Here is a 26,233-nt window from a genome sequence, read left to right as displayed (position 1 = left end):
TTTATACATTTTGAAGCTTAAATAAAGTTGTCAGATATAAAAAGCTAACAGTAGGCTATAAACGGCCTACAGCACACCATGGTCGCGGATCAACGTCACCACCACCAAGCTTCCTCAAACTTTATTTAAAAAACAACTTTATTTAAAAACAAGCTCGCTGATTATGATCTGCGATGTGTAATACTTATCCACTTTTGCATGAGAAATGCTGTCCAGATGTCCTGTTTGTCATGATGACGTCTAAAGTCCCGCCAAAGGAAGTAGTCCCTTTTAGCGACTTGTTAGCAACCGCTGTTTTTAAGACACAATAAAGGTTTAAAAAAAATCACAAGCGGCTTATAACTGGTGTGTTTTATGTCATAGATCAAAATGTGAAAATATTTAGAGGCTTTGTTAACCACAGACCTTATTTTAGGCGATTTAGCAAAAACCCATTCAAAAAACCCATAGACCTTAGTGTGATGGAACCGGAAGTCCTAAAATGCTAACTCAATTCCGTGTTTTGCCTACAAAAACACGTCATCGCTGAGGTACTCTATTCACACGGATCCACGAAAACGACTAAAAATGCTGTATTCTGCTGTCAGGCCATTAGATGGCGATGAAACACTATAAACTGAACATGTAATGCGTATGTCCATGAAGTCAACGTGTTCACAGATTTGTTGTTTACACGGAGACCGTTTTCAAAAACGTGTACTTTGAAACCCATTTTCAAAAGTTTGCGTTTTCAGGCACCCAAAACACCATTGTCATGTAAATGAACAGCTAAAACTCATAAAAAGTTTTACGTTTTAGTTGAAAACGGTGTCGTGTAAACAGCCCCTTACATTTACACAACAATGATATGCTTAAAACGGAGTTTTTCCTTTGAGTTTTCTGCATATTGACGACACCATTGTGTCAAGACGATACCCATTCACACGAATCCGTGAAAACGACTAAAAACGCTGTATTCTGCTGTCAGGCCATTAGATGGCGATAAAACACTATAAACTGAACATCTAATATGCATGTGCGTGGCGTCATCGTTTTCACAGATTTGCATTTTTGTTGTTTACACAGAGACCGTTTGCAAAAACTTGCATTTTGAAACCAGTTTTCAAAAGTTTGCGTTTTCAGGCACCCAAAATGCCATTGTTGTGTAAATGAATGGCCAAAACGCATAAATATTTTACATTGTTAGTTGAAAACGGTGTCGTGTAAATGCCCTCCTAGTTCTTTACAAACAAGGCACTTCTATCAAATTCATCTGGTTTAACAGTTAAGCAGCTAGGTCTCTGTCTTTGTATAATTGACAATCAGAGGCTCTGAATAGGTTAATGAGCCTAATTAACATAATTGATTGGCAGGACTGTGGCCCCATCTGGTTTCCAAGACAGACGTTTGGTTGTGTTTTATGTTTGTGTTTGATTTTCCAAGCTGACTTATAAATGGTTTGATATTGTAGTGTCTGTAATGTACATGCTGACACAGGTGTAGCAGAAATGGATACTGGGCTAGAGGACCTTGAGCTGAGAGAGTCACAGAGGGAGTACCTGGACTTTTTGGATGATGATGTGAATTATTTGAATCTGTTTCTTTCTCTTTTTGACCTGTTTTGTGTAAACACTTTGTTACACTAAATCTTTTGTCATTTACAGCAAGACCAGGGTATTTATCATGAGAAGGTCAGGAGTATGGTGTCTGAGGGCCAGTGTCGCCTTATTGTTAACATTAATGATCTGCGACGAAAAAGTGAAAAAAGAGCTAAAGAGTGAGCATTATTTTAAAAAATTGTTCTGACTTTTCAATTTTCTCATATAATGAAGTACTTGAATTTGTCCCTGAATCTTCTGACACTGATCTGAATAATTTTCTCTTCTCAATAGATTACTGAAGAATGCTTTTGCTGAGCTGGTGGCGTTCCAGAAAGCTCTGAAGGACCTCGTGGCTTCAATAGACACCACTTACGCTAAGCAGTTTGAAGAGTTCCACGTTGGTTTTGAGGGCAGCTTTGGGAGCAAACATGTGTCTCCACGTACTCTAAGCGCACGCTTACTGGGAAATCTCGTGTGTGTGGAAGGCATTGTGACCAAGTGTGAGTAGGATTTACTTCATTTTACAAATTATCGTATTATGCTTTTCTTTTCAAATAGTTAAAAATAATGAAATTTTATTCTGAACCTTGATTTTTATAGATCGAAGTGTTTAGGTCAGAGCTGTGGATTCACACTTAGTGTAGATCTACTGTATAATGTGATGTGTGTTTATTCCACCTCAATGATTATTATGCATTATATTATGTTGGACACGTTGTCTTTTCTAACTTGTAATTTTGATGTGATCTGTAGGTTCCTTGGTCAGGCCCAAGATTATGCGTAGTGTCCACTATTGTCCAGCCACTAAGAAAACCCTGGAACGAAAATACACTGATCTTACTTCATTGGATGCTTTTCCTTCCAGTGCCATCTATCCAACCAAAGTAAGTTACATTGGTGTGGGTTATTTATTTGTTTGTTTTATAGTTTTATAAACTATATTCAACTATTTAACCATTTAACTTTTTAACAAAAGAATGTTAAATATATTTATTTATAATTTTATTTAACTCTTTATTTAACTAATTTAATAAACTATTAAACTTAATTTATTTGCTTATTTATAAACTATATTAAACTATTTATTTAACCATTTCATTTAACCTTTTAACAAAATTTATTTATAATTGTATTTAACTATTTAACTAATTTAATAAACTATTTATTAAACTATTTGCTTATTTATTTATTTGCTTATTTATAAACTATATTAACCATTTAATTTAACTTTAACAAAATAAAAAAACAGCTAAATAAATAAAATTGCAAATATAGTTAAATGTATATTATTTTTGTTAAAGTTAAATGGTTATAGTTTATTAGTTTATAAATGCGTAGATAGTTTAAGTAGTTAAATAAAATTATAAATAAATGTTTAACTATTTATTAAACTGTATTTGCTTATAAACTATTTAAGCATTTAATTTGACTATTTATCAAAAAAGTTATTTATAATTGTATTTATAGAACTTATTTAAACTCTTCAACTATGTATTCATATAAATATTTAAATAAATATTTAACATATATAGTTAAACGAATACATTTAAATACAAATGTATGTATTAGATTTATCAATTTAACTAGTTACATTTAAGTAATTAAAAAACAATTTAATGTATTTCATTTAGATTTTTAAAATTAAATTATTTTTTTTTATTTTTTGCTCCTGGATCGACATCTTTTGTTGGTCCTGTAACCCATTCCTTTCATAGAAGCATGGATGTTTATCTAGGAGCATGTCCTAGTTGGCAAAATCCCAGTAAATGATCATGCTATGATAACCACTGACTAAGTGTTATGAGGACACAAGAATCACACAATGAATCTTGCATGTGTAGGATGAAGAAAACAATCCTCTGGAGACGGAGTTTGGGCTGTGCTGCTATAAGGACCACCAGACGCTGACCATTCAGGAGATGCCTGAGAAAGCCCCAGCAGGACAGCTGCCACGATCTGTCGACATCATTGCGAACGATGACCTCGTTGACAGGGTGAAACCAGGTGACCGTGTGCAGATTGTAGGGGTCTACCGTTGCTTGCCTGCGAAACAGGGTGGCTTCACCTCTGGGACCTTCAGGTGTGTGTATACTTGAACTTGAACTTGATCAAGGTTGAAATTTGAAGACATGAAATTAACTTCCTGATTCTCTGCAGAACAATCCTGTTGGCTAACAATGTGAAGCTTATGAGTAAAGAGATTGTGCCGACGTTCTCTGCAGATGATGTTGCCAAGATCAAGAAGTTTTGCAAAGCTCATTCTAAAGTAAGAAGACAGACCGCTTTATTTACTTAGTAGTTTATTCTGAACTTGGCTGCAGTTCTCAAACTAGACCATAGAGTACTAGTGCTAATGGTTTCTACAAAGTATTTAGGCTCGCAGTGCTTTTGTGACACTCAGCCCTGATCGGTTTCATCTTTGCTATGCAAGGTAAGATTATTGTTCTGTTTCAGGATGTGTTTGAGCAGCTGAGCCGTTCTTTGGCTCCCAGTATCCATGGTCATGAGTACATAAAGAAGGCCATTCTGTGTCTGCTGTTGGGAGGCAATGAGACCAACCTGGAGAACGGAACGCGCATCAGAGGAGACATAAATATTCTGCTCATAGGTTTGTGATGTTTATGATTATGGTTTAGTAAAAATGTATAACAGGGAAAAAAATCTAAATATATTAAAGTTTATAATGTTACTGATGAAGAGCATGTGTGCTCGAAATATCACCTTTGTCATAGTCTGTTAATGAACTCCAGTATTTTTGCAGCTTATGTATGTACACACACTAATATGTATATATGATAAATGAGAAATTCTTATATATATTATATAATTTTATTTATATAATTTATTTATGAATAATTTATTTGCATACATTATGTATTTAATCCATATTTATTAGTAGTATCTATAGTATTATAAAATATAAATTTTAAAATTATAAAATATAAATTATAAAATGTTAATATATTATTATAATTTTTTTTAAATATAAATATAAAATAAAAAAAAGTTCTTATAAGAACTTATAATATACTAAATATATTATACTATATTTTATTAATTTCTTTAAGTTTAATATTTATACAAATTTAATCCATTTATATACATTTAAGAATTATTTAGATTAATTTATATATATATATATATATATATATATATATATATCAAATCTTTATTATAATGTAATCTTTATGAAAGTTTAATCTATTGATACAATTTATATACATTTTATTATAAATGGAAAAAATGATTTATAAAAAGAAACACTTTATATCAATAGATTACATTAGTATAAATACATTAAAGATTAAATATTTTATTTATATGAATGTATAGATTAAATGAATAAATTTAAATAACCACCACTATGCTCCTCATGCCAGAATATCTTAAACTTGTTGTTTCTCTAGGAAATTGTATTAATTTTATTACACTTTGAATAAACACTGGAGTCAACACTGTATATTTATATAAATGAAACCTTAATTATGTAAATCGACTAAATAAATTCTTTTCTATTTTATTTATATGTAATTTATTTGCTTATATGAAACTTTATGTATTTTTATGTATTGGTTAGCTGGCTGGCTAAGTCAGTTCTGGACCCATAGTTCAGTGTTTTTCATTTGACTGTTTTCAGGAGATCCTTCAGTAGCGAAGTCTCAGCTGCTGAGGTATGTTTTGTTCACGGCACCGAGGGCAATTCCCACCACTGGACGAGGCTCATCTGGGGTGGGTCTGACAGCAGCGGTCACGACTGATCAAGAGACGGGTAACACTTGTCATGTGTTCAGCCAAAAAAAATCAGACATTTCTAGACAAATCATTTCACTCAGTGTGTATCTTGGAAATGCCCGAGTATACTTTTTCTATTCCTGCAAGTATTCAACTTTTTCAAGATTTGTCAAATCTGGCAACAATGGCATCTTAAAATTGGCATGATGAGGCAGAAGCTAAAAACTGTAAAGTGCACTTCATCCTGTCTAATCCAGGTGAGCGTCGCTTGGAGGCCGGAGCCATGGTTCTTGCTGACAGAGGTGTGGTGTGCATTGATGAATTTGATAAGATGTCTGACATGGACCGAACAGCTATCCATGAGGTGATGGAGCAGGGTAGGGTCACCATTTCCAAAGCTGGGATTCAGGCGAGGCTTAATGCTCGCTGCAGTGTGTTAGCTGCTGCTAACCCGGTGTATGGAAGGGTAAATAATGACTTGATTGGTAAAATATATATGGTAGTTGGTTTGCTTTCGTTTCTAATAATCCTACTGTATTCTTCACCCAGTATGACCAGTATAAGACCCCAATGGAGAACATCGGGCTCCAGGATTCCTTGCTTTCCCGATTTGATCTGCTCTTCATTGTTCTGGATCAGATGGATCCGGATAGCGATCGGGAGATCTCGGAGCATGTGCTGCGGATGCATCGTTACAGAGCGCCGGGAGAGCCGGAGGGAGCAGGTGAGACTGCCATCTGGAGGCCAGAGCACAAACAGCACTGGAGATGTGTGTAGATCGGTGGTTGTCAAACTTTGTTTTAGTTGATGGATTGTTTTAACCATAAAAACCAAACTTGGGTTCACTGGCTAAGTTGGACTGAACACTTGTACTGAATACACTGATTGATAACAGTTATGTTACTGAAGTGAAACAAAATTAATACTATCAAGTATGTATTATATACATATATCAATTATAACTTTATAATTTAATATTCAATTTTTTTTTTGTAAAATATGTATTTTGGTAGTGGTAATTACAATAATATATTAACTTTATATTTTAAACAAATATATTTTAATAAATATTATATAATTTAAGTTAAAAATATTTTAAATAGACTTCAATTATATTGTGTATGTGTGTGTGTGTGTGTGTGTGTATATATATATATATATATATATATATATATATATATATATATATATATATATATATATATATATATAATTTGTTTAGAGAGAAATATAATTAAATTAAAATATTTTATATACATATGTATATGTAATAAATATTTTACATTATGTATTTCTCAATAGACACGTGCGTATATATGTAATGAATTATTTTACGTTTTTTATAAAAAAATCTTTATTCACATACACAAGTACTTTTTTTTTTTTTTTTTTTTTTTTTTTTTGCATTATATTCTTTCTCTCTCATATATATTATGATTCATTTTTATAGCAACTGATTATATGATTTATATATTCAAGTTGTGTACATTTTGTTGCTCTCATTCTGTCATGTCTGTACCAACAGCAATGCCGCTGGGAAGTACAGTAGACGTATTCGCCACAGACGACCCAAACATCACAGAAGCAGCTGAGCAGGAGCTACAGATCTATGAGAAAAAAGACACTGTCCTGCATGGCCACAGGAAGAAAAAGTACATCTCTCTTCACTTAGATTTAAAATCTACTTTGTTTCCTTAGAAAGTGTGTAACAAAGTCAGTCTACCATAATCCATTGGGTTTCTGTGGTGCTCATCATAATCATTTGAAAGGGAGAAGGTTGTTACCATGGAGTTCATCAGGAAGTACATCCATGTTGCTAAGCTGGTAAAGCCGGTCCTGACGCAGGAGGCATCGGACTACATAGCAGAGGAGTATTCCAGACTCCGGAGCCATGACCAAGTCAACAGTGACTCCGCCAGGGTCTGTAGAGCCCGTTTAAAGTTCAGATGTACCACTATGCATTTATATTATGAATCATACTATTGTTACTCTGCAATTGTTTGGTTTGGAATAGACTGACTGTGTCCATTCCTTCAGACGATGCCTGTGACCGCTCGAGCTCTGGAAACCATGATTCGATTGTCTACAGCTCACGCCAAGGCCCGCATGAGTAAAACCATCGATCTGGGAGATGCAGAAGCTGCACTTGAACTCATGCAGTTTGCTTATTTCAAAAAGGTACGCAACTGTTCACATCCAGAACTGATAGTAGTTCAGTGTTGCTTGTTAGGGCCTGTGCACTGCTGGTGCGAGGACCCTATTGGAATTGCTCCGTTTATGTTTAATGTAATTTGTTTTGACTGTAGATTCTGGAGAAGGATAAGAAGAGGAAGGTACCCGAGGACTCCGAGATGGACGTCTCTCAGAGCCAAGAGACAGAGAGTCAAAGGAGCCTGAGGTCAGTGTGAATGGGAGATTGACACTACAGTAAGATCAGGTGAAGTAGCAGGTGTGAGCTGACTCTGTCTACAGGAAGCGTTCTCGCATCTCTAAAGATGATGATGTGGAAATGACCCAAGAAGGAGAAGACTCTGACCCTTATGATTTCACAGAGGAGGAAAACAGTAGGTCAACTGATTGAGTTTCACTTTCTCAGTTAGCTTTGCTAGGAGCCAATACAGATTTTTGTTTATTTGTTTTATTAAATGTCAAGGCAGTTCAACCCAGTTAATTTGTTTTTCTTTACACTGAATTTTAACCCTATAAAGCCTACTGTATCATTTATGTAAAATTATAAGGCATCTAAACTTCTAAACACCCTCTTCACATTGTGGTACACGTCTTTTTGCTCTGACAAGTTTAATGAGCTTTATAAACTAAACCTAAACAATTGCCTACAATATTTCAAGATGAAAGATGACTTGATTATCCATGCATCAGTTTTTAGAAATATCATGTTTAAATGTCAGTATCGAATATGATCCGTCAGGCTATTGAGGAACGTATATTTGTAGATCTCTTGTCATCATTGTATTGTATTGCTTTGCATTGTTTGCACAATACACAAACTACAGATCTTGACTTATAAAATGATAATCACGAAATTATAATCAAACCAATCATAAACTAATAATAAAATCCATAATATAACTAATCATAAAATCATAATCATAAACAATAATCATAGAATCATAATCCTGACTCATTTCTCATGTCGGGCTTTACAGGGTTAATATTTTGAATGTTTTCAGTGATAAGTTTGAAACTGATCCAAATGTGGTGATGTTGTTAATGATGACAGCTCAGTCGAGTCAGAAGAGCAGGCCGGTGTCTCAGAGGAGCAGTCAGAGGAAGAAGGCTGACATCAGTCAGGACAGGTACAGTTCTCTTCATTTTCAGATTCAGCCTGTGCCAATAATGTGAATTTTCCTACATTAATTTTCCATTAATTAGAAAAGTTTGCACTACATCAATCATCATTCCACCAGACTACACTTGGGTTCTCTCACTCTCTTCCCCAAATCCACTATGGAAAACAATCAAAACCATACTTTATATTTAAGTGTTTCTACTATTTTGTAAATGACAAATTGTAAAAAATATTGCTCCTTGACATGAAACTCTGTCCAACTCTGTCTATCCAGCAGCAGTGCAGACATTAATAATAAATTAGAATTAGGTTGGTTCTTCTCCTTTTGTTTCCACTCCCTTATTTTATTTACATTTGTTTTAGTCAATTTAACAGGCTAACTGCACATTAGATATGGAGACTGATTCTTGACAGCCTTTCATGTGACCTTTTGCTACATTTTTAGATTGAAAGTCTTCAAGGCGGCTCTACTGAAAGCCTTCAAGGTGACCCGGTCTCAGTCTGTGGCAGTGCCTGATCTTCTGACTCACATTAACAAAGGCCAGGACGAGGAGTTTGACCAGACCGAGATTAACCTTCTGCTGGAGCGCATGCAGGATGACAACCAGGTCATGCTCTCAGAGAACGTGGTGTTTCTCATCTAAAGGATTGCCAATGGACAGCTGCAGCTTTTGTGAATTCAGAAATGTAGATAACATTGAAAGTATTTATATGCCAGCTCTGTTACAGACTGTAGCAAATTACTAATAAATTGTGAGCATTAATGGTTGATTATATATAATATATATATTTTTTTTTTTATCAATTTATTTAGGTTTTTGAGTCCACTCTTCTTTTAAATGGACATTTGGGGTTCTGTAAGAGAAAATTCAGGATAATGGGAGTTAGATGCATTTATATTTGATAATGGTACAGTTATCAGGTGTGGAAGAAGAAAACTGAGTTATGTATATGGACACTCACAACCATCTGTCCTTTCCGGCTCAATCTCTCTGTCTCTTTCCATCTGTCGTCTTCTCCTTCGCATGTAGAACAGTGCACTCACAACAAGACCAAGGAACATGGCAGCTCCCACAAAGACACTTACTGCCACTGTTGCTGTAGAGCTTCCACTGGAGTCCTCAATCTCTAATCGCAGATCTCTGAATTCCCGTCTCCCAAACTCACTCGACTGAGGCTCCAAAAGTCCAGTCACATCTATTGAAGTTAGTAGTCAACTTATGTCATATATCATAGGAATTTCACAGGAATGGAATAAAAACTTGCTGCTCACAAACCTTCAATGGAGAGGAGGAAGATGGCATCATCTCCTTTAATGAAGCTTCGACTCTTCAGACGATCATGTGTGATGTAACTGCTGGTACCATAACCGGGTCCCCGGTAGTATGAACTGCCATCTGTGTCAGTGACTAGACTGCCTACTTTTCGTGGGTCATCCCAGAAATACTCCACATTACCCATGGCTGTGCAAAGAGAAAATATAATATTTATAAAATGTCTTGTCATTTATCTCTAAAGCTGTGTCTACATTAATCCAGATAGATTTGAAAATACATCTTTTTCTTTACGTTTTTGCCTTCTGTTTATGCGTTTTTGTATTTGAAGATGCTTTCCTGTGGACAAATCTGAAAAGTCTGGACTGTGAAAATGGAAGTATTCAAAAATGAATGTTGATGCATATTGTACTCATAGATATCTATGGTTATACTGGCATTGTTGTGCCTGCTATTCATTTCATAGTGTTAATATGGAATAAATGTTACTTTATACTATCTTCATGTATATTACATTCCTGCATAGATGACAGAAAATTGCTGTCCTGTGGCAAAACATGAAGACAACTGCGTTTTAAATGAAATGCAATTTTGTGTGCAACCTGAATGCACCAGTAAGTGGTGAGATATTTTGTTAATAAAATGATTGTGCTAGAACAATATGAGAACTTTATTATGTCTGGTCTCTTGGTATCATTTCAGCGAGCTTTCATTATGTTTTACGTATGTGCAGTAAGATGATTCAAGTGCTTTCTGACGTTTCAGTGTGGATGAGAAACTTGGAAAATGCTTAAAAACTCTAGTGTGGACGAAGAGCGTTTTGAAATGAATACACAGTTTTCAAATGTATCCGGATGAATGTAGACGTAGCCTAAATAATCTAGAACGTGTATCAGTACTTCGCATATATGCATTAATGGCTCATAAAAATGCCTACTATCTGCTGCTTTCGGTGTTGGGAAAGTTACTTTTGAAAGTAATGTTACAATATTGCGTTACTCCCTAAAAAAGTAACTAATTGCATTACTTCGTTACTTTTTATGGAAAGTAATGCGCTCAGTGTTGAGGGGTAAAGCATTACAAGTAACTTGAGTTACATAATCAGATTACTTTTACTCAAGTAACTAGTAAAGTAGCACATTCATTTTTCAATTTACATCAAAATGTCTAAGTTACTTTTTCAAATAAGTAACGCAAGTTACTTTGTTTTTACTTTTATTGACTGACAGCTCTCCTGTCCCCATGTTGATAAATTTAGAGTGTTGAACTCCTGTATCCTAGCTTTAATGCAGAATGTTTGAGCTGCGCCCTCTACTGTACAGGCGTAAATATGCATTTCCTTCAGCCTGAGGCTTATTCATTAACTTTTGGTGTGAAAGGGCCTTTACATCTTTACATCTTTTTGTTAATGAAAAACAAACAAACAAGCAAGTTGAGAAAAAGTAACGCAAAAGTAATGTAATGCATTACTTTTCATAAAAAGTAACTAAATAACGCAATTAGTTACTGTTTTAGGGAGTAATGCAATATTGTAATGCATTACTTTAAAAGTAACTTTCCCCAACACTGAATGCATTATGTTACTTTTGCATTACTTTTTCTCACCTGCTGCCATTCTGGAATACAGAATGAATAGGACAGTGTCAAAAAAATAGGAAGAAAAAAAGTAACCCAGACATTTTGTTGTAAATTTAAAAGTAATGCGTTACTTTACGTGTTACTTGAAAAAAAGTAATCCGATTACGTAACTCGCATTACTTGTAATGCGTTACCCCCAACATTGCTTTCATGCCTCCCCAACACTGTTTATATCTTACAGTCAGTGGAGGTCTTGGCTGGATCAGTAGTGATCATCCTTATGTTGTTCATTCGGTGTTGTATGTCTGGATTCTGGTCCATCAGCTCTATGGATGCCTGTTGCCACGGACACGGCCATTGGAGATTTTCATCATAAGGTCCAGAGGTCAAGTGGAGGTAGATTGCCATATTATCTGGGCTATCCTTTAAGCCATTAATGTACAAACCAATCTGAAACGAGTAACCATCTGGGGATAGGAAGCGGGGGCTGTAGGTTTTGGTGCCGGCAGCAGTTGTAGCAAGAAGACTGGTAAAATCATGAATACGCCAAGTGTACTGAGGACACTGGGTCTCTGAGAGGTTGATGTCATCCAGAGACAGGCCACCCTTTGATGCGTCTCTTCCTTTAACTCCTTCAAACACCACTCTGAATTTATCAGAGACATCCAGCGTCACATGGTGTATTTCCCAGGAGTCTTTAAGTCCACCTAAATAATACAAGTATACATTACCAATAGCAAAACAATTTGTCCTTAAGGTGTGGTCACTAAATTTTGCAGAAGTAACGGGTGTAACGGTACACAAACATGACAGTTCAGTGCATACTGTACCTCAGTATTAAAGTCACGGTTCGTTACAGCAGGGGCGAGAAAACAAAATTGCTTCTTTTTTTTTTATTTTTTTTTTATTAAACAGTGGTTTATTAAACAAACTGTGTCTCTCTCTTTAAATAAATTCTATTATAATTATCTATTATAATTTTCTTACGGATAAAAAAAAATCTCAGCTAATGCTGTAAACTATATACAGGAAGCCCTTTCTTGCACATTACTTAATATTAAAGATTACAATTAACAACAGAGCCCAAACTATTAAATTCAGTTGCTATATATTTTTAGATATAAAAATCAACACTCAAATAAAAACAAACAAACATGTAAATTGCACATAAGGCAGGTTTTTGCGTTAACTTCTAAATCTAATTATAAAATTATTTTTCTACTCCAATTCATTTTTGAAATATGATCATTTACACAGTTACTGTCATAACTTGTTTTCATGACAAATTTATTTAAACATATATTAAATAATTAAGACATTACTAATAGGTAAAGTAAATATAATGAATATATAAGCTAATATAGTGCATATATTTAGTGAAATGTTCCCTCTAGAGTTCATTTCTCCAGTGAACTAACATGCTGTGGACACTAAATGACTAAATGACTTACCTGAGGTAAATGTAATGCTACGTGAGAGATTTATTCTCAAGCTGTTTTAATGATGTCTTTCCATGTGTGAAACACTGGTTGAGAGATTACACGTAAACATATCTATGCATAGGTCGTCTGTTCTTCTTCTGCGCTTTTTCCTGTTGTGGCAGTTAGCACATAGTGTTGCATTACCGTGTGCGCCCCCTTCAGTAGCTCAGACAGAAATCAATTTTAAACAAAGCAGCTTTCTATTGGTCAAGGCATTGAATTCACACGACCAACTTAAACTCGAGTGAAATCTGCGTGGGGACCTTTTTTGCCTTCACACAAAATTTCCGATCGCCCAGATTCCTATTGGAGCGACTGGATTTCTTCTGCAAAATTTTGCTGAACAATGGTACATGTGACCAAACCTTTAAAGTTAAATAGTTCTTTATTTGGCATTTTAAATATTTTGATTTATTACCACTGATCTTCTGAATGAGTCTCAGGTCTCCTTTGGGGTTTTCAGCTGTGTATTCGCGCACCCAGATGTTTAGCTGGTCATCAGCGCCCCCGCTGCTGTAATAATAGAACTGCAGGCATTGGGAGTGTCTTTTGGGGTAAAAGAGGCGACTTTCCAGGTAAGCTTTGTCTCCTTGGGTACCTGTGGCTGTGCTGAAATGCATGAAGTACCCAACCCCTGTAAAAGTATAAACTTTATTAGATAATAGGCTACTAAGTCTTGTCGCTTTCTCACACCTCTTTGAACCTTATAATGGAGATTAAAGATCATTTTACATGTGATTATATCAACCCTTGACAAGAAGAGTCTAGAGAAGGTCAAAGAATGATATTTCCTTATAGTGTCAGTAAAACATGTTTATAATGAAGACCAAAGTGCCACCATAATATCATAAAAGAGTTATCAATGCAGGATTATGGACTATGAAATATTCAACTATTTCCACAGTGGTGGTATACCAGTGAACAGACAACATTTAATAAACAAATATGTTTTCCACACGCTACCATCCCATTTAAAGGATTAGTTCACTTTAAAATACCCCAAGATTGCGTTTGTGTAAGAAAAATATCCATATTTAACAAGTTATAATTTTGGATTTTGGACAAATGAGATTTCACAATGGGCAGGGCTACCCTGTACAATGGCACATAAATGGAAACCTAAGTTCTGTTAGCTCACTTGCAAGAAGTTTGGTCGCCAGTTACATAGCTCCAAAAAAAGATTTAAAAACATTGTTGGGTTGAATCCTGCTTTTGTGTTTAGGGGTGTTCATATACCTTGACATTGACCCAGAGTTGTGTAGTCCGTCTTTGGACCGGCTTCTACAGTTTGTACACGAGCCCACTTGGCATTTCCACCATCTCCCTGGATCATACCACAGATATTCGGTTCCTCAAAGTGGCAAGAGTCCAGAAAAGTTGAGGTTCTAGCTGGAAGTTTTGAAAGATGAGTGAGAGATGAGTGAGAGATGAGTGAGAGATGAGTGGGACAAGCCAAGTATTGAGCATGTATATACAGCGCAAGCAATCTTTATCTTATCAGTCAAACTAATTTCAATAAAGTTATTACAAATTAATGGAGGATTATTCAGCCAGTCAAGGTCAACTGGTCTCCCACATAAAGTGTGTTATAAAGTGTAATCATAAACTTACTACAATTGTATAGCCTGTTTAGCTTGAGCAGGTCGCTGTCACTAAACTCCATGCGTTGACCAATCACATTCAAGAATTCTGGTATCTTGGTAACGATGGTTGGCTCTTGGTCTTTGTTGAAGGACATCTTACTGTAGTGCATGACCGAACCATAATCATAAGGCACACCGAGAGAGCTTGAAACTGTGTCATCATATAAATTGAAGTTGTGCTCTTTACCTATGTGAGAAACAAACCATGTTTGGCAAGACAGAATGATATCACTAAAAAGAGATTTATTATTTGATGGCATGAATTGATACATGTTTATGAATTCAGTTATTACCCTCTACAATCTGGTCCCACACTATGGTGACGTAGTCATCTCTGTCAGATCTGGACTGCTCGTGCCAGAAACCCAACGCATGCAGAAACTCATGCTCCACTGTTCCTAAACGGTCACAGTTTGAACCAATTGACAACTCCTGTTTCCCCATCTGTCGGTTCCCCACCTTTGAGTAACATCTAGAACAGAGAAAAATCCTGAATTTCATGCTGCTGCAAAAATAACGTTGCAAAAAGTCCTTCATACTGTTGCAGCTTGCACATGCCTGAAGAGTTCTAAAATGCTATTACTGGTCTAAAATATTATACACTTGATTTCAAAGGCCACTTTAGACATTTTACTAACTATATATGTACCTTTGCAACTTTGTCAACTAACTTTCACTAATTTGCAACTACATGTCAACTAGCAATCATTAGAGTATTAGTAGACTGTCTGTTTAACATGCTAACACTTTATTTTTATGCTCCCCAACAGACATTCTGCTGACTATAAGTAACTTTGCAAGTACATGTCAACTTATTCTACTACCCCGAACCCTAACACCTAACGTAACAGTCTAATAATACTCTAAGGTCAAAGAGTTAGCTGATATAGTTACAAAGTGGACCATCAAAATAAAGTGTAACCAATAATTTAATACATTTAAATTAAATTACTTAAATCTATTTTTGTTAATAAAGGGTAGGACTTTCTGTTTTTGTATTGAAAAGTGTGAGAGCACAATATGTTCCATCCAATAAATGTGAATATAATTTGGATTATTGAGTGTAATGTGTGAAGTTTCCTCACCCGCTGCCCTTAAATACAGAAATGTAGTTTGGCTCTCCACTCCAGGGTTTGAAGTCAATACAGGTCTTCAGTCTGTATTGCTCAATTGCTTTCAGTATCACACCTTTGGCATTGATTTCTGTTGAAAATTACATGAGAATGAGAGAACGAGCGTGTAAAGAGAGAAAGACAGTGAGGGATTAAGTTAGAACGAGAATGTCAGATAAAGATCAAAGCATTTATTCATCTGAACTGAATCAGTTATTATAAATTCACCTACCAAGGCTGCTGTCTAGGAAGTACGGCACAGTGGTAGGCCAGAGATACTGTTCACCCAGAATACTGTTTCTGCCTTCTCCCTGTTAAACACAAACCAAACATGGATAAAGCTTAATTTACACATCCCTGTTATTTTATTTGCGAGTAACTTGTAACTTGTTTAGCCTTTATTTTATTTATTTTATTTTATTTTACACAACTATATTTACACGTCCTAAATTTTAGTTACAAACCTCATAGAAAATTCATAATAATAATAATAATAATAATAATATTAATTTTCTATGAGGTTTGTAACTAAAATTTAGGACGTGTAAATATAGTTGTGTAAAATAAAATAAAATAAATAAAATAAAGGCAAGCAGCCATTAAGGGGCCAAGCACAAAGAAGCAAGCAAGAAGTAAAATCATCAGTAAAATACAGCATTTTATTTCATATACTTTATTGTAGTTAGTGGCAATCTAATATTTTGTTCAGTTAAAGCGCCACCAACAGGTGCAATCCCACTACTTTTTGTATGTGTCCTCAGAGTGTGCCCATAAATAAGTGTCTTTTTGGTGAAAATATCTCATTTTGTTTAGGAGTTATAGACATATATATGTATGAGTACATAAAAAAATGACCCATGCATCACTTTGATTGCATTTTTTTTGCCACTTACTATCAAAGTTTTGGCATTTGGGCTAATGTATAGTCAACGACCTATGTTTCAAAATTTCCTACAGTGGTTTCGTCTCGATCAGACTAACGGTTTCGAAGATATTCACGAACGCTGTTTTAACGCTAAGTGGCACTGTCTCAAAACTTCTCAGGCTCCTTCTGGGCATCGTGCTGATGACCCATACTGAGTTTTGTAATGATACGCTAAAGCATTCAAATAAAAATAGAGCATTTTGCTATAAAATGCAAAATGGCCGATGCCCAAAATGGCCAATATGGTAAAATTGGATATCATTCAACTCAACATGCTGCCCTGAATCTAACAAGACCAGTTTTATCATTTTTGGCCAAACCGTTCGGAAGTTATAACCAAAAATATCCATTTTGCTATCTCCGCACCAATAGGTGGCGCTGTGCTGAAATGAGGCGTAGCCTCAGGTCATGCTTGTGATGACATGTACCAAGTTTGGTCAGAATATGCTAAAGCATTGCGGAGATATAGCCTCGTGTCCAATTTGGCATGCTTGAATTTGTTTGCGCGTTATTCGAGAATGGTTCAGCATAGTCTGAAGATGATCTGTTTTTCATGAAAACTGGAGCAACCGTCTAAGGGGAGTAGGTTTTTTGGCGGGAATCAGAGTGAAAAAGAATTTTCTTTCTAACCCTTATGGTTCAAAAGTTATTAACGTAAACATGAGTGAAAATTTGGACAAGTGGTGGCGCTAGAGAGTTTGATCTAGAAACACCAAATTTGCTGTAGATAATGTTGGGACTGTCCTCTATTAGAGTACCAAATTTCATAACTTTCCCACAAGCGGTTCTATGGGCGGCGTTAGACTCCCAGAGTGGAAGAATAATAATAAGAAGAACGTCAACAGATACAATAATAGGTGCCATCGCACTTTCAGTGCTTGGCCCCTAATAATAAAAACATCTCCTTTAATATTTAGTTTGACATCCTGATGTTTATGTTACATTTTCTGGTTAAGCATCTCCTAAAACTTATATATATATATATATATATATATATACAGGTCCTATTTAATAGAAAGTGTCATGAGAATGTGTTTTATAAAACACTGACCTTCTCCATCAGAATGTCTCCTTCCACCAGTTGAAGTCCTGCCTCTGTTGAACAACACAGCGGTTACTGCAGAAGTGGTTTGAAATAATGCTACAGATTAAAGACGCATATTAATGTTTCCACAAACCTTCATTTATTTCAAATATATCCAGGTCTTTTCCATTATCTACATCAATCTCCGTTTCGCCTACAAAAAAAGTCAAAATCCAGAGCATAGAATATAAAATCCTTTAAAATCAAATGTTATTTTGAGAGAATGTGATTATTATGACTCACCTGACAGTGAAGATGTTGGCTTTGAAAGAAAACATTTGAGGAAAAAGTGTCAAAGGTGCACATGTACATCAACAAATTATTACAGTGCAAGCCTTGATATTGTATAACCTACTATTATGAAACCAATTCATCATAAAACTCATTCAGTCCTGAACAGGATCAATACATTTGAATACAACTAAACTAGCTGTGCTCTAAAATATGATAATTTGCTTTTGCTTAGCTTGCATTATTAAACATATGATCACAAAATTGTGGTTTTCTATGACATCTACACCAACCTACAAAGTACTGAATTCTGGACTCACCAAACACAGAGCCGTGGCACATACGGACAGAATGAGAAATGTATGAAGAGAAGCCATGAGATCGCTTTACTCTGAGCTCTTCTCTTCAAAACATCAGTGTGTTTTGTGTATTAACCAATTTATAGAAAAAAAGTGCTTAGTCTGCAATGATAAGAGCCTGCAACTGATAGGATATGATTTTGATAAAAGTAATTATTGATAATGACATGGCTGAAAGTTTATAGCTTGTTTGCACACTATCTTATAAACACTTTCTTAAAGTCCCCCTGTGGTGAAAATCAAGTTTTTAATGTTGTTTATATGTCTGTGTGGTGTTTTTAATATGCTTTAAGTCAAACCATGTGCAAATTCATAAATCAACACCACTGCTGAGTATTTTGTTTAAATCTAAAGACAGTTTTAAAAACGCAGTTTGAAATAGCTGGTGTTTCTGACGTCAGTAACTTGTAACCAATCATGTCAAAGTGCCGACGGGCTTTATATCATTAACTCTGACCGCTCTGAAGCAGGAGAGTCGGTTATCCCGGTACATTTTTCTGTTGATATGAAAAATCGGGTAGATTTAGCAGTATAGCGGGTGTGTAATGTATATAACGATGTTATGATGAACTATATGCCTTTCTACACTGACATTCTGAGTTGTTCAAAGCATTTCTAAGGACACTGATTGTTAGAAGGCAGCTGTCTGACTCTGAGATGACAAACGGGAACATTTTTTGTGTAACATTAGCAACACATTATTAGCAGCTGTTTGATAATGCAGTCAAGCAGAAGGCTAATCATATTAAATGCCGTCATGTGTCCGGTACCACTGTGCAGCGTTTACCTCAGTAAGTTGACACTTGGATCTGTGAGCTCGTGCGAGTGGGTGGAGACTGGGCTAATTAGCATATTCATAGATCCCCGTATATTAAATGAAGCAAGGAGTTACATTCATGCTATTTTAAAGTCCCCCTGTAGTCAATTATTTTATCCCTTAAAACTCATCTTTGATCACCAAAATGACATATTTAAAAAAAATGCAAGTGAAAAAAATTTCTTCATGCCTTAAAATAGCTTGAATGTAGCTCTACACCCTTGCCTCATTTAATATACACGGATCAATGAATATGCAAATTAGCCCCGCCTCCACTCGCTCACGCCAGCTCGGAGAGCCTACTGTTGACGAGCAATTTGTTGTTTGTGTTGTGGATATTTAAGAAAAAAAAGCTTGCTTCGCTTCGTATATTCAGTTCAACAGCTGTGCAACTGAACTGCTCATATTTTCCTGACGCTTAAATTGTGTTTTAAATTATGAATTGGTAAAACGCCTTTGCAAAACGGTCTGACTGAATCCACTCGCATTTGTTTGGACTGCTCTCTCACTGAATCACCTGAGGCGATTTCTCAGTAAAACAGACAGTATCAAGAGAACTAGCAGCAGTTTTCCTCTGTGAACATGCTCTAAATGGATGTTTGACAATTTCGTTGCTTTTTTTTTTTGGAGTTTTCAGAATTAAAAAAACATTCAGATGCAATCCTGCAAAATAAATGCACATCCTTGAATGAGCGCGGATTTCCAGAGTATTTACTTAAGCTTATCAGGTAGGCTAATATCTATGGTTTGATCCATTCCAGAGGCGGAAAAAATCAGAATTTATAATGGACTGAATAGCTCTCTCAGAACTTGGCGTGCGAGGCCACACTGACTGACATATGCACATGAATCACGGTCACACGCTCAGAGCAATATTGTTTTAGCTATGTTTTATAGTATTAAAATATTTCGAAGGACAAAAACATGAACTTCATTGGCTTTACTTCAAGTCAGCTGTCACTTTACTTTGGCACAGCCCTTGCGACGGTTCTGTCATTAATTAATATGAATTAATATGATTAGCCTTTTGCTTGGCTACGTTATCAAACAGCTAATAATGTGTTGCTAATGTTACACACACCGTTCCTGTTCTTCATGTCAGACAGCTGCCTTCTAACGATCAGTATCCTTACAAACGCTTTGAACAACTCAGAATGTCAGTGGAGAAAGACATATTGTTCATCATAACATCGTAATAGACTCTCTATATTGATAAATCTACACAATTTTGTCATATAAACAGAAAATATACCGGGATAACCTGGCTTCTCTCGAGACTTTCCTGCTTCAGAGCAGTCATAGTTAATGATATGCTAAAGCCTGCCGGCACGTTGTTGTGATTGGTTACAAGGTAGTCTGTGACGTCACAAACACCACCGATTTCAAACCGCGGGTTTTAGACTGTCTTTGGTTTACTGCAGTTTCAAACATAAAATACTCAGTAATGGTGCTGTCTTATGAATTTGCACATGGTTTGTCTTAAAGCATATTAAAAACACTACATAGACATATAAACAACATTAAAAACTTGATTTTCACCACAGGGGGTCTTTAAGGCAAGAAGAAAAAAAAATCACAGGAAAAATGTTTAAATATGTCATTTTGGTAATCAAAGATGAGTTTTAAGGGATAAAATGAATGACTACAGGGGGACATTAAGTCTGTGATGAAAAAGAGATCCTTTTCACAGTAGAATGTTGTTTCAGTAGAAACTTTTATTACACAAATTAGCTATACATTTTTTTCACATTGGGATGTCATTCAAAAAGTCATTCAAATAATTCATTCAGACGTTATTCCACAGGTATAATACATCCTAAATCCCACATAAAATGTATAAGATAGCCATCTTATATCTTAAAAAGAAAGTGCAAGAGCAGCGAAATTGTGCAAAATGTTTTCAGCAGATAACTCGTTACAGGCATGATCAAGATGTATCAGAGAGAATGAAAATGTGAAAAGAGTACAACTTCAATTTATATGATGAAATGGTGTCATATGAAAATACAACACCGCTTAAATCAGATAATCAACAATTTTCTGTTCCTTTAATAGCAGTTCAATCAAAATGTATCAATCAAAAAATGTTAAAATGTTTTACTTCATATTGGTAAAATTGTTCAATATCATATCTTCAATATACCTTATCTTTAACTGGTGTGTCCATCTGTTGTTTTCAAGCTTTTTTTTAGATGCTGTTCAGAAAAAAAAACCCCTGAGAACTGTGTTGTCATATTTCTGAAAATGAGCTTTAAATGTTTTGCCTATATGATGCTAGAATTGCACACTGGAGGTTCATCTCATCAGATTGGTGCAGGTTCTGCGGATCAGAGAAATAAAGGATTACAGTTAAACATTGACAGTGTGTGAATATATATTTCTTTGATTTGTGTACGTGTTTATGACTTACAGTTATATCGTCCATGTAGTAGCAGTGGCGCAGGTTGAGGTGGCCAATGAAGTCGCGGCTGTAGTACTGCGGATCACCGTGGGGTGCCGCCACACACACTGGACACACCTAGAGGGCGCCAGAGGACACAGAAATCATGAGTGTGTAGCAGTCAGCACTGCTGAGTCATTTAAAACTGAAGTGTGTAGTTTTGGAATGGTAAAATACTTTCTCAAATTAAAATGCAGAGATAAATATAACTGAAAGGAACTCGTTAATATGTTAAATGAATGTGCTGCAAGTTTAATTCAACACATTGGATATTAGAATCACTGACCACACGTCTGAAGTCATTGGCATGATGGTTATTGCAGTGATCGCGTAGATCAAGTTCATCCAGTCCATCATCCTGGCAGTATGGGCACGCAAATGTCCTCACAGTTAAACTGGAAACAAAAAAATCAGTAAAATAACTACAAGTAAAAGACTATTTTTTAGGATAATGTATCAAGGCTGCAAAAAATAAAGGTTCCATTTTTTGTTAGAATGTTAAAAGTTGTGGCTAATGGTTAGAGAGTCAGACTGAGAACCTGAAGGGTGTGGGTTTGATTCTCAATACCGGCAGGAAATGACTGAGGTGCCCTTGAGCAAGGCACCTCAGTGTGTGTTGTGTGTGTTCTCTACTCACTACTCCTAATGTGTGTGCACTGTGCACAAACTTGGATGGGTTAAATGCAGAGGACAAATTCTGAGTATGGTTTACCTTACTTGGCCTTCACATGTCACTTTCACTTTTCACTTTCACATTTACTATTTACAATATAAACTGGATCTTTGTACATGAAAATATATAACTGATATAAAGCTGGCTTATTAGAATATTGCGTTACTCCCTAAAAAAGTAACTAATTGTAGGCTTGCTTGTTTGTTTTTTAATAACAAAAAAAGTCCTATTTTTGTCAAAAGTTAAAGGGTTAGTTGAAAAATGAAAATAATGTCATTTATTACTCACCCTCGTGTTGTTCCACACCCGTAAGACCTTCGTTCATCTTCGGAACACAAAGTAAGATATTTTTGTTGAAATCCGATGGCTCAGTGAGGCCTCCATAGCCAGCAATGACATTTCCTCTCTCAAGATCCATTAATGTACTAAAAACATATTTAAATCAGTTCATGTGAGTACAGTGGTTCAATATTAATATTATAAAGCGACAAGAATATTTTTGGTGCGCCAAAAAAACAAAATAACGACTTATATAGTGATGATGGCCGATTTCAAAACACTGCTTCATTAAGCTTCGGAGCGTTATGAATCTTTTGTGTCGAATCATGATTCGGATCGCGTGTCAAACCGCCAAACTGCTGAAATCATGTGACTTTGGCGCTCCGAACCGCTGATTCAACACAAAAGATTCATAACGCTCCGAAGCTTCATGAAGCAGTGTTTTGAAGTCGGCCATCACTATATAAGTCGTTATGTTGTTTTTTTTTGGCGCACCAAAAATATTCTCGTCGCTTTATAATATTAATATTGAACCACTGTATGAACTGATTTAAATATGTTTTTAGTACATTAATGGATCTTGAGAGAGGAAATGTCATTGCTGGCTATGGAGGCCTCACTGAGCCATCGGATTTCAACAAAAATATCTTAATTTGCGTTCCGAAGATGAACGAAGGTCTTACGGGTGTGGAACGACATGAGGGTGAGTAATAAATGACATTATTTTCATTAAGGCCCTTTTACACCAAAAGAGAAATAAATAATCCTCTGGCTGAAGGAAATGCATATTTACATCTGTACATTAGAGGGCGCAGCTCAAACAAACCTTTTAGCTGTGCTGCCATTCTGGATTAAAGAAGAATAGGATACAAGAGAAGGAAGTTCAACAATCTTAATTCTAAATCTAATATAGAGTAATTTTTGCTTATTTGTATGGTTGAATTGGATCATTGAAGGTCAGCAGCAAAGACATTGGTTAATAAAGTGAGATTAAATACATAAAGTATATTTGTGTAATTTAATATATCTAATTATTACAGGTTTGCGTAAAATTCTGAGATTGCATTTCACTGTTTTTATTCATTTTGAGGAATACTGAATGTTTTTGGGCAAGTGAGATGAGTAAATGAATGTTCACATTTAGTCTAGAACTACAATAACCATCATGTTCACACAGCGCACACAACACCTCTGCACTTTATTTTCTCAACATGGGGACAGGAGAGCTGTCAGTCAATAAAAGTGAAAAAGTAACTTAGATATTTTGTTGTAAATTGAAAAAGTAATGTGTTATTTTACTAGTTACTTGAAAAAGTAATCTGATTACGTAACTCAAGTTACTTGTAATGCGTTACCCCCAACACTGATGAGGATGATATAATATTTGGGGGGCGGTGGCATCTAAAAGAAAACCCCTGCTCTAGAATGTCATTGTATGCTGTAGGATTAGGATTTGTTGAATTACAGGAATAGCCAAAGGTATTCGTTGGAAGGGGTTTTCCACATGTTTTTGGCAGTGCAGTGTGTTTGTGAGCAGAAGTGGATAAACAGATGTCCTCACCTCTGAGGTTGCGGATTCATCTCCATTACAGTGATCTCTGTTTGCCATGGCCTGTGAATTAAACAAAATATGAGTTATCAAAACCATAGTGTATGTCAGTCAAATTATTATCCTCTTGATGGGACTTACCACTCATCAAGCACAGCCTGCAAATCTTCCTGGGGCGGGGCGGGGTTTAGCAGCGATGGGGCGGGGTTTGGCAGCAGTGGGGTGGAGTATGGCTGCAGTAGAGCTGGGGGAGGTGTCTGGGCGACTTGGATAGGACCAGCCGGAGCAGCATTTAAGTTTGCAGGTTGCATGGCAGTCATTAAATTTGCAGGCTGAACTCGAATCCGTGGCATTGGAACGGGCTGTGCAGAGGACATGAAAAGGGGAGGGGCTTGGTTTTGTGGGGCAGGTGCCGGGGCAGCCTGATTGGGCAGATTGACTTGAGCGGCAGTGCCTGTCTGTTGTGCCTGTGAATCTTGAAGTTGGCTGATGATACTGTTAATTTAAAAGTAGTGTTAAATTCTTTCGAGTTTGATAGAAAAGGCACTAAATGTTGACATTTGGCTGAGACTTACTTCCGTATGCTTGAGCCAACAGGTCTTCTTGAATTAAATGTATCAAAATTTCCTGGCAGGATTGGGCGCAGATGTCTCCTTCTATTTGAAGGCTGCAATTAAAATATACATAAGCATTTAGTCTTTAATGAACTCCGCTTACAGAAAGACTTTAGCAGGGCGTTTACTTACTACCACAAATGGATTATTTGCATAAGCGCTGCTTCTGCAGTGTGGACAATGAGTCCTGAATCGAAAAGATTGATTGAGGCATCTCTGGCAAAATCTAGAAGTACAGAGTGAGACAAATAGTGTGTGAGAGAGTAAAATAATCAACTATCAGAAGAAGAAGATTACAGTGGCTAACCTCAATTGACTTATCATGTGATGGAATTTCCCTTTAGAAATACTTTCGCTTTTGACTACTCAGGTTGTTTATGAGAAATGATATTTATATGTGGAGGAGGACAAAATATAAATGTATAGTACATGAAAAAAAGTAATTAACGGAAATTTACTCTGTTTCTAAATACAAAGGCACATTTTGGAGAAAAGTCACAAGGAGCATGAGGCTCAAGGAGAAAAGTCACAAGGAGCATGAGGCTCCCGCAATCACTTATCAGTTTCACAAATATACATTTTTTATACAAGACATTTCTGAATAAAATTACAAAATAGGCGTATATATCAGCATATATGTTAAAACTTGCAATATCGATCTACAAGTTTGTCTGTTTGTGAAGTATCCACACGAAGGCACCAAAATCAGTATATATTTAAAATATAAATCACACTTACACTTTTCCACAGCATGGAGACGGTTGAGAAGGATTAGTTATTATCCCTTTGCACACAGGACACTCTTCGTCTGAAGCAGACATGTCCATATCGTCAGCTGTCTAACTCGGCTTCTGGCAATCAAGTCTCTGTTGAAACCTTCACTTTCAGATTGCAAAGCTTAAGTACAGTCAACTTCCTTGTGGTCATAAAGAAGGAGTGTTTTCTCTTCAGTTTACTTTCTTTTCTTTATGATAAATATGGAACTTCCTTTACCTTGATTGTATATATATATATATATATATATATATATATATATATATAACCTCCTTTAAACTGATTATATAGGAGAAGTGGGTTTTGTTGGTTCATTAATACTGGACATGCTATTTTAATTATGCCATTTAACAGGCACTTTTTTCCAATATGACTTAATTCCTCTGCCACGTTTCATAGTGACAAAGCTGACATGGGAACCTTTGTTGCTGACACACCTTCACAATGCCCCGGGCCATTGTAACTTTTCGTTATGTCTATATGTGTGTAGTGTCTATCTACCTACCTACCTGTCTAAAACTGTGTCAAATTAACAACCATTATATAAAATGTGTTCAGGTTCGTTTATGTGTCAACTACTAAAGTTAGTTTCCGCCACAGAAGTTTACATATCGCAATTTATATATCGCAATTCTGACTTTATTTATCTCTGTTCCGAGTTCATAACTTGCAAACTTGCGGGGGGGGGAAGTCTGAATTGTGAGCTATAAACTCGCAATTGCAAGAAAAAGTCAGAATTGTGAGGTAAAAAGTCGCAGTTACATTTATTATTTTTTTA

At 35.8% G+C, this 26,233-nt stretch overlaps 3 protein-coding genes across 5 annotated transcripts; 1 reads left to right on the top strand and 2 right to left on the bottom strand.

Annotated features, from left to right (window-relative positions):
• The first annotated feature begins 1,364 nt into the window (after nt 1–1,364).
• mcm3l (MCM3 minichromosome maintenance deficient 3 (S. cerevisiae), like) lies at nt 1,365–9,386 on the top strand. The gene is made up of 17 exons (XM_051874803.1): nt 1,365–1,559; nt 1,644–1,756; nt 1,872–2,080; nt 2,334–2,464; nt 3,422–3,660; nt 3,738–3,846; nt 4,035–4,188; nt 5,218–5,349; nt 5,570–5,778; nt 5,862–6,036; nt 6,838–6,964; nt 7,082–7,232; nt 7,350–7,490; nt 7,619–7,710; nt 7,785–7,876; nt 8,554–8,629; nt 9,068–9,386. The coding sequence occupies exons 1-17, from the start codon at nt 1,488–1,490 to the stop codon at nt 9,264–9,266; spliced, it is 2,421 nt and encodes an 806-aa protein (XP_051730763.1). The 5' UTR covers nt 1,365–1,487; the 3' UTR covers nt 9,267–9,386.
• Nucleotides 9,332–18,381, bottom strand: mep1ba (meprin A subunit beta a). 2 transcript variants are annotated; one of them, XM_051874813.1, is made up of 14 exons: nt 18,271–18,381; nt 17,963–17,981; nt 17,814–17,873; nt 17,687–17,730; nt 15,943–16,021; nt 15,684–15,801; nt 14,892–15,070; nt 14,567–14,785; nt 14,192–14,344; nt 13,374–13,589; nt 11,714–12,181; nt 9,900–10,085; nt 9,586–9,819; nt 9,332–9,477 (listed from the first exon to the last, which is right to left on the bottom strand). In XM_051874813.1, coding segments are annotated over exons 1-14 (2,034 nt in total). In that variant the 5' UTR covers nt 18,328–18,381; the 3' UTR covers nt 9,332–9,475. The 2 variants fall into 2 exon arrangements, with proteins under 2 accessions (XP_051730773.1, XP_051730772.1); XM_051874812.1 differs by lacking the exon at nt 9,332–9,477 and having other exon boundaries at nt 9,535–9,819.
• Nucleotides 18,382–20,821: 2,440 nt separating this feature from the next.
• LOC127502177 (uncharacterized) lies at nt 20,822–25,587 on the bottom strand. 2 transcript variants are annotated; one of them, XM_051874820.1, is made up of 8 exons: nt 25,420–25,587; nt 24,814–24,907; nt 24,643–24,734; nt 24,209–24,562; nt 24,080–24,130; nt 21,853–21,961; nt 21,537–21,644; nt 20,822–21,446 (listed from the first exon to the last, which is right to left on the bottom strand). In XM_051874820.1, exons 1-8 carry the CDS (start codon nt 25,506–25,508, stop codon nt 21,378–21,380), a joined length of 966 nt encoding a protein of 321 aa, XP_051730780.1. In that variant the 5' UTR covers nt 25,509–25,587; the 3' UTR covers nt 20,822–21,377. The 2 variants fall into 2 exon arrangements, with proteins under 2 accessions (XP_051730780.1, XP_051730781.1); XM_051874821.1 differs by lacking the exon at nt 24,814–24,907 and having other exon boundaries at nt 25,420–25,520.
• Nucleotides 25,588–26,233: the final 646 nt, after the last annotated feature.

The sequence above is a fragment of the Ctenopharyngodon idella genome, chromosome 20 (assembly GCF_019924925.1).
Source record: "Ctenopharyngodon idella isolate HZGC_01 chromosome 20, HZGC01, whole genome shotgun sequence".
NCBI lineage: Eukaryota > Metazoa > Chordata > Actinopteri > Cypriniformes > Xenocyprididae > Ctenopharyngodon > Ctenopharyngodon idella.
Note: the sequence above shows the minus strand (reverse complement) of the source record. Positions and strands in the feature narration are given on the sequence as shown.

Bases quoted from the DNA above. Each gene is read 5' to 3' on its own strand.
- mcm3l (XM_051874803.1), top strand. From the start codon at position 1,488: ATGGATACTGGGCTAGAGGACCTTGAGCTGAGAGAGTCACAGAGGGAG. The intron at 2,081-2,333 runs GTGAGTAGGATT...TGTGATCTGTAG, and splicing joins GGAAGGCATTGTGACCAAGT to GTTCCTTGGTCAGGCCCAAG. The intron at 5,350-5,569 runs GTAACACTTGTC...TGTCTAATCCAG, and splicing joins CACGACTGATCAAGAGACGG to GTGAGCGTCGCTTGGAGGCC.
- mep1ba (XM_051874812.1), bottom strand. From the start codon at position 18,327: ATGGCTTCTCTTCATACATTTCTCATTCTGTCCGTATGTGCCACGGCT. The intron at 16,022-17,686 runs GTCAGTGTTTTA...TGTGTTTAACAG, and splicing joins GAGACATTCTGATGGAGAAG to GGAGAAGGCAGAAACAGTAT. The intron at 9,820-9,899 runs GTTTGTGAGCAG...TAACTTCAATAG, and splicing joins CTTCCTCCTCTCCATTGAAG to ATGTGACTGGACTTTTGGAG.
- LOC127502177 (XM_051874820.1), bottom strand. From the start codon at position 25,508: ATGGACATGTCTGCTTCAGACGAAGAGTGTCCTGTGTGCAAAGGGATA. The intron at 24,908-25,419 runs GTAAGTGTGATT...CTGTACTTCTAG, and splicing joins TCTCCATGCTGTGGAAAAGT to ATTTTGCCAGAGATGCCTCA. The intron at 21,447-21,536 runs GTAAGTCATAAA...TCTGATCCGCAG, and splicing joins ACTACATGGACGATATAACT to AACCTGCACCAATCTGATGA.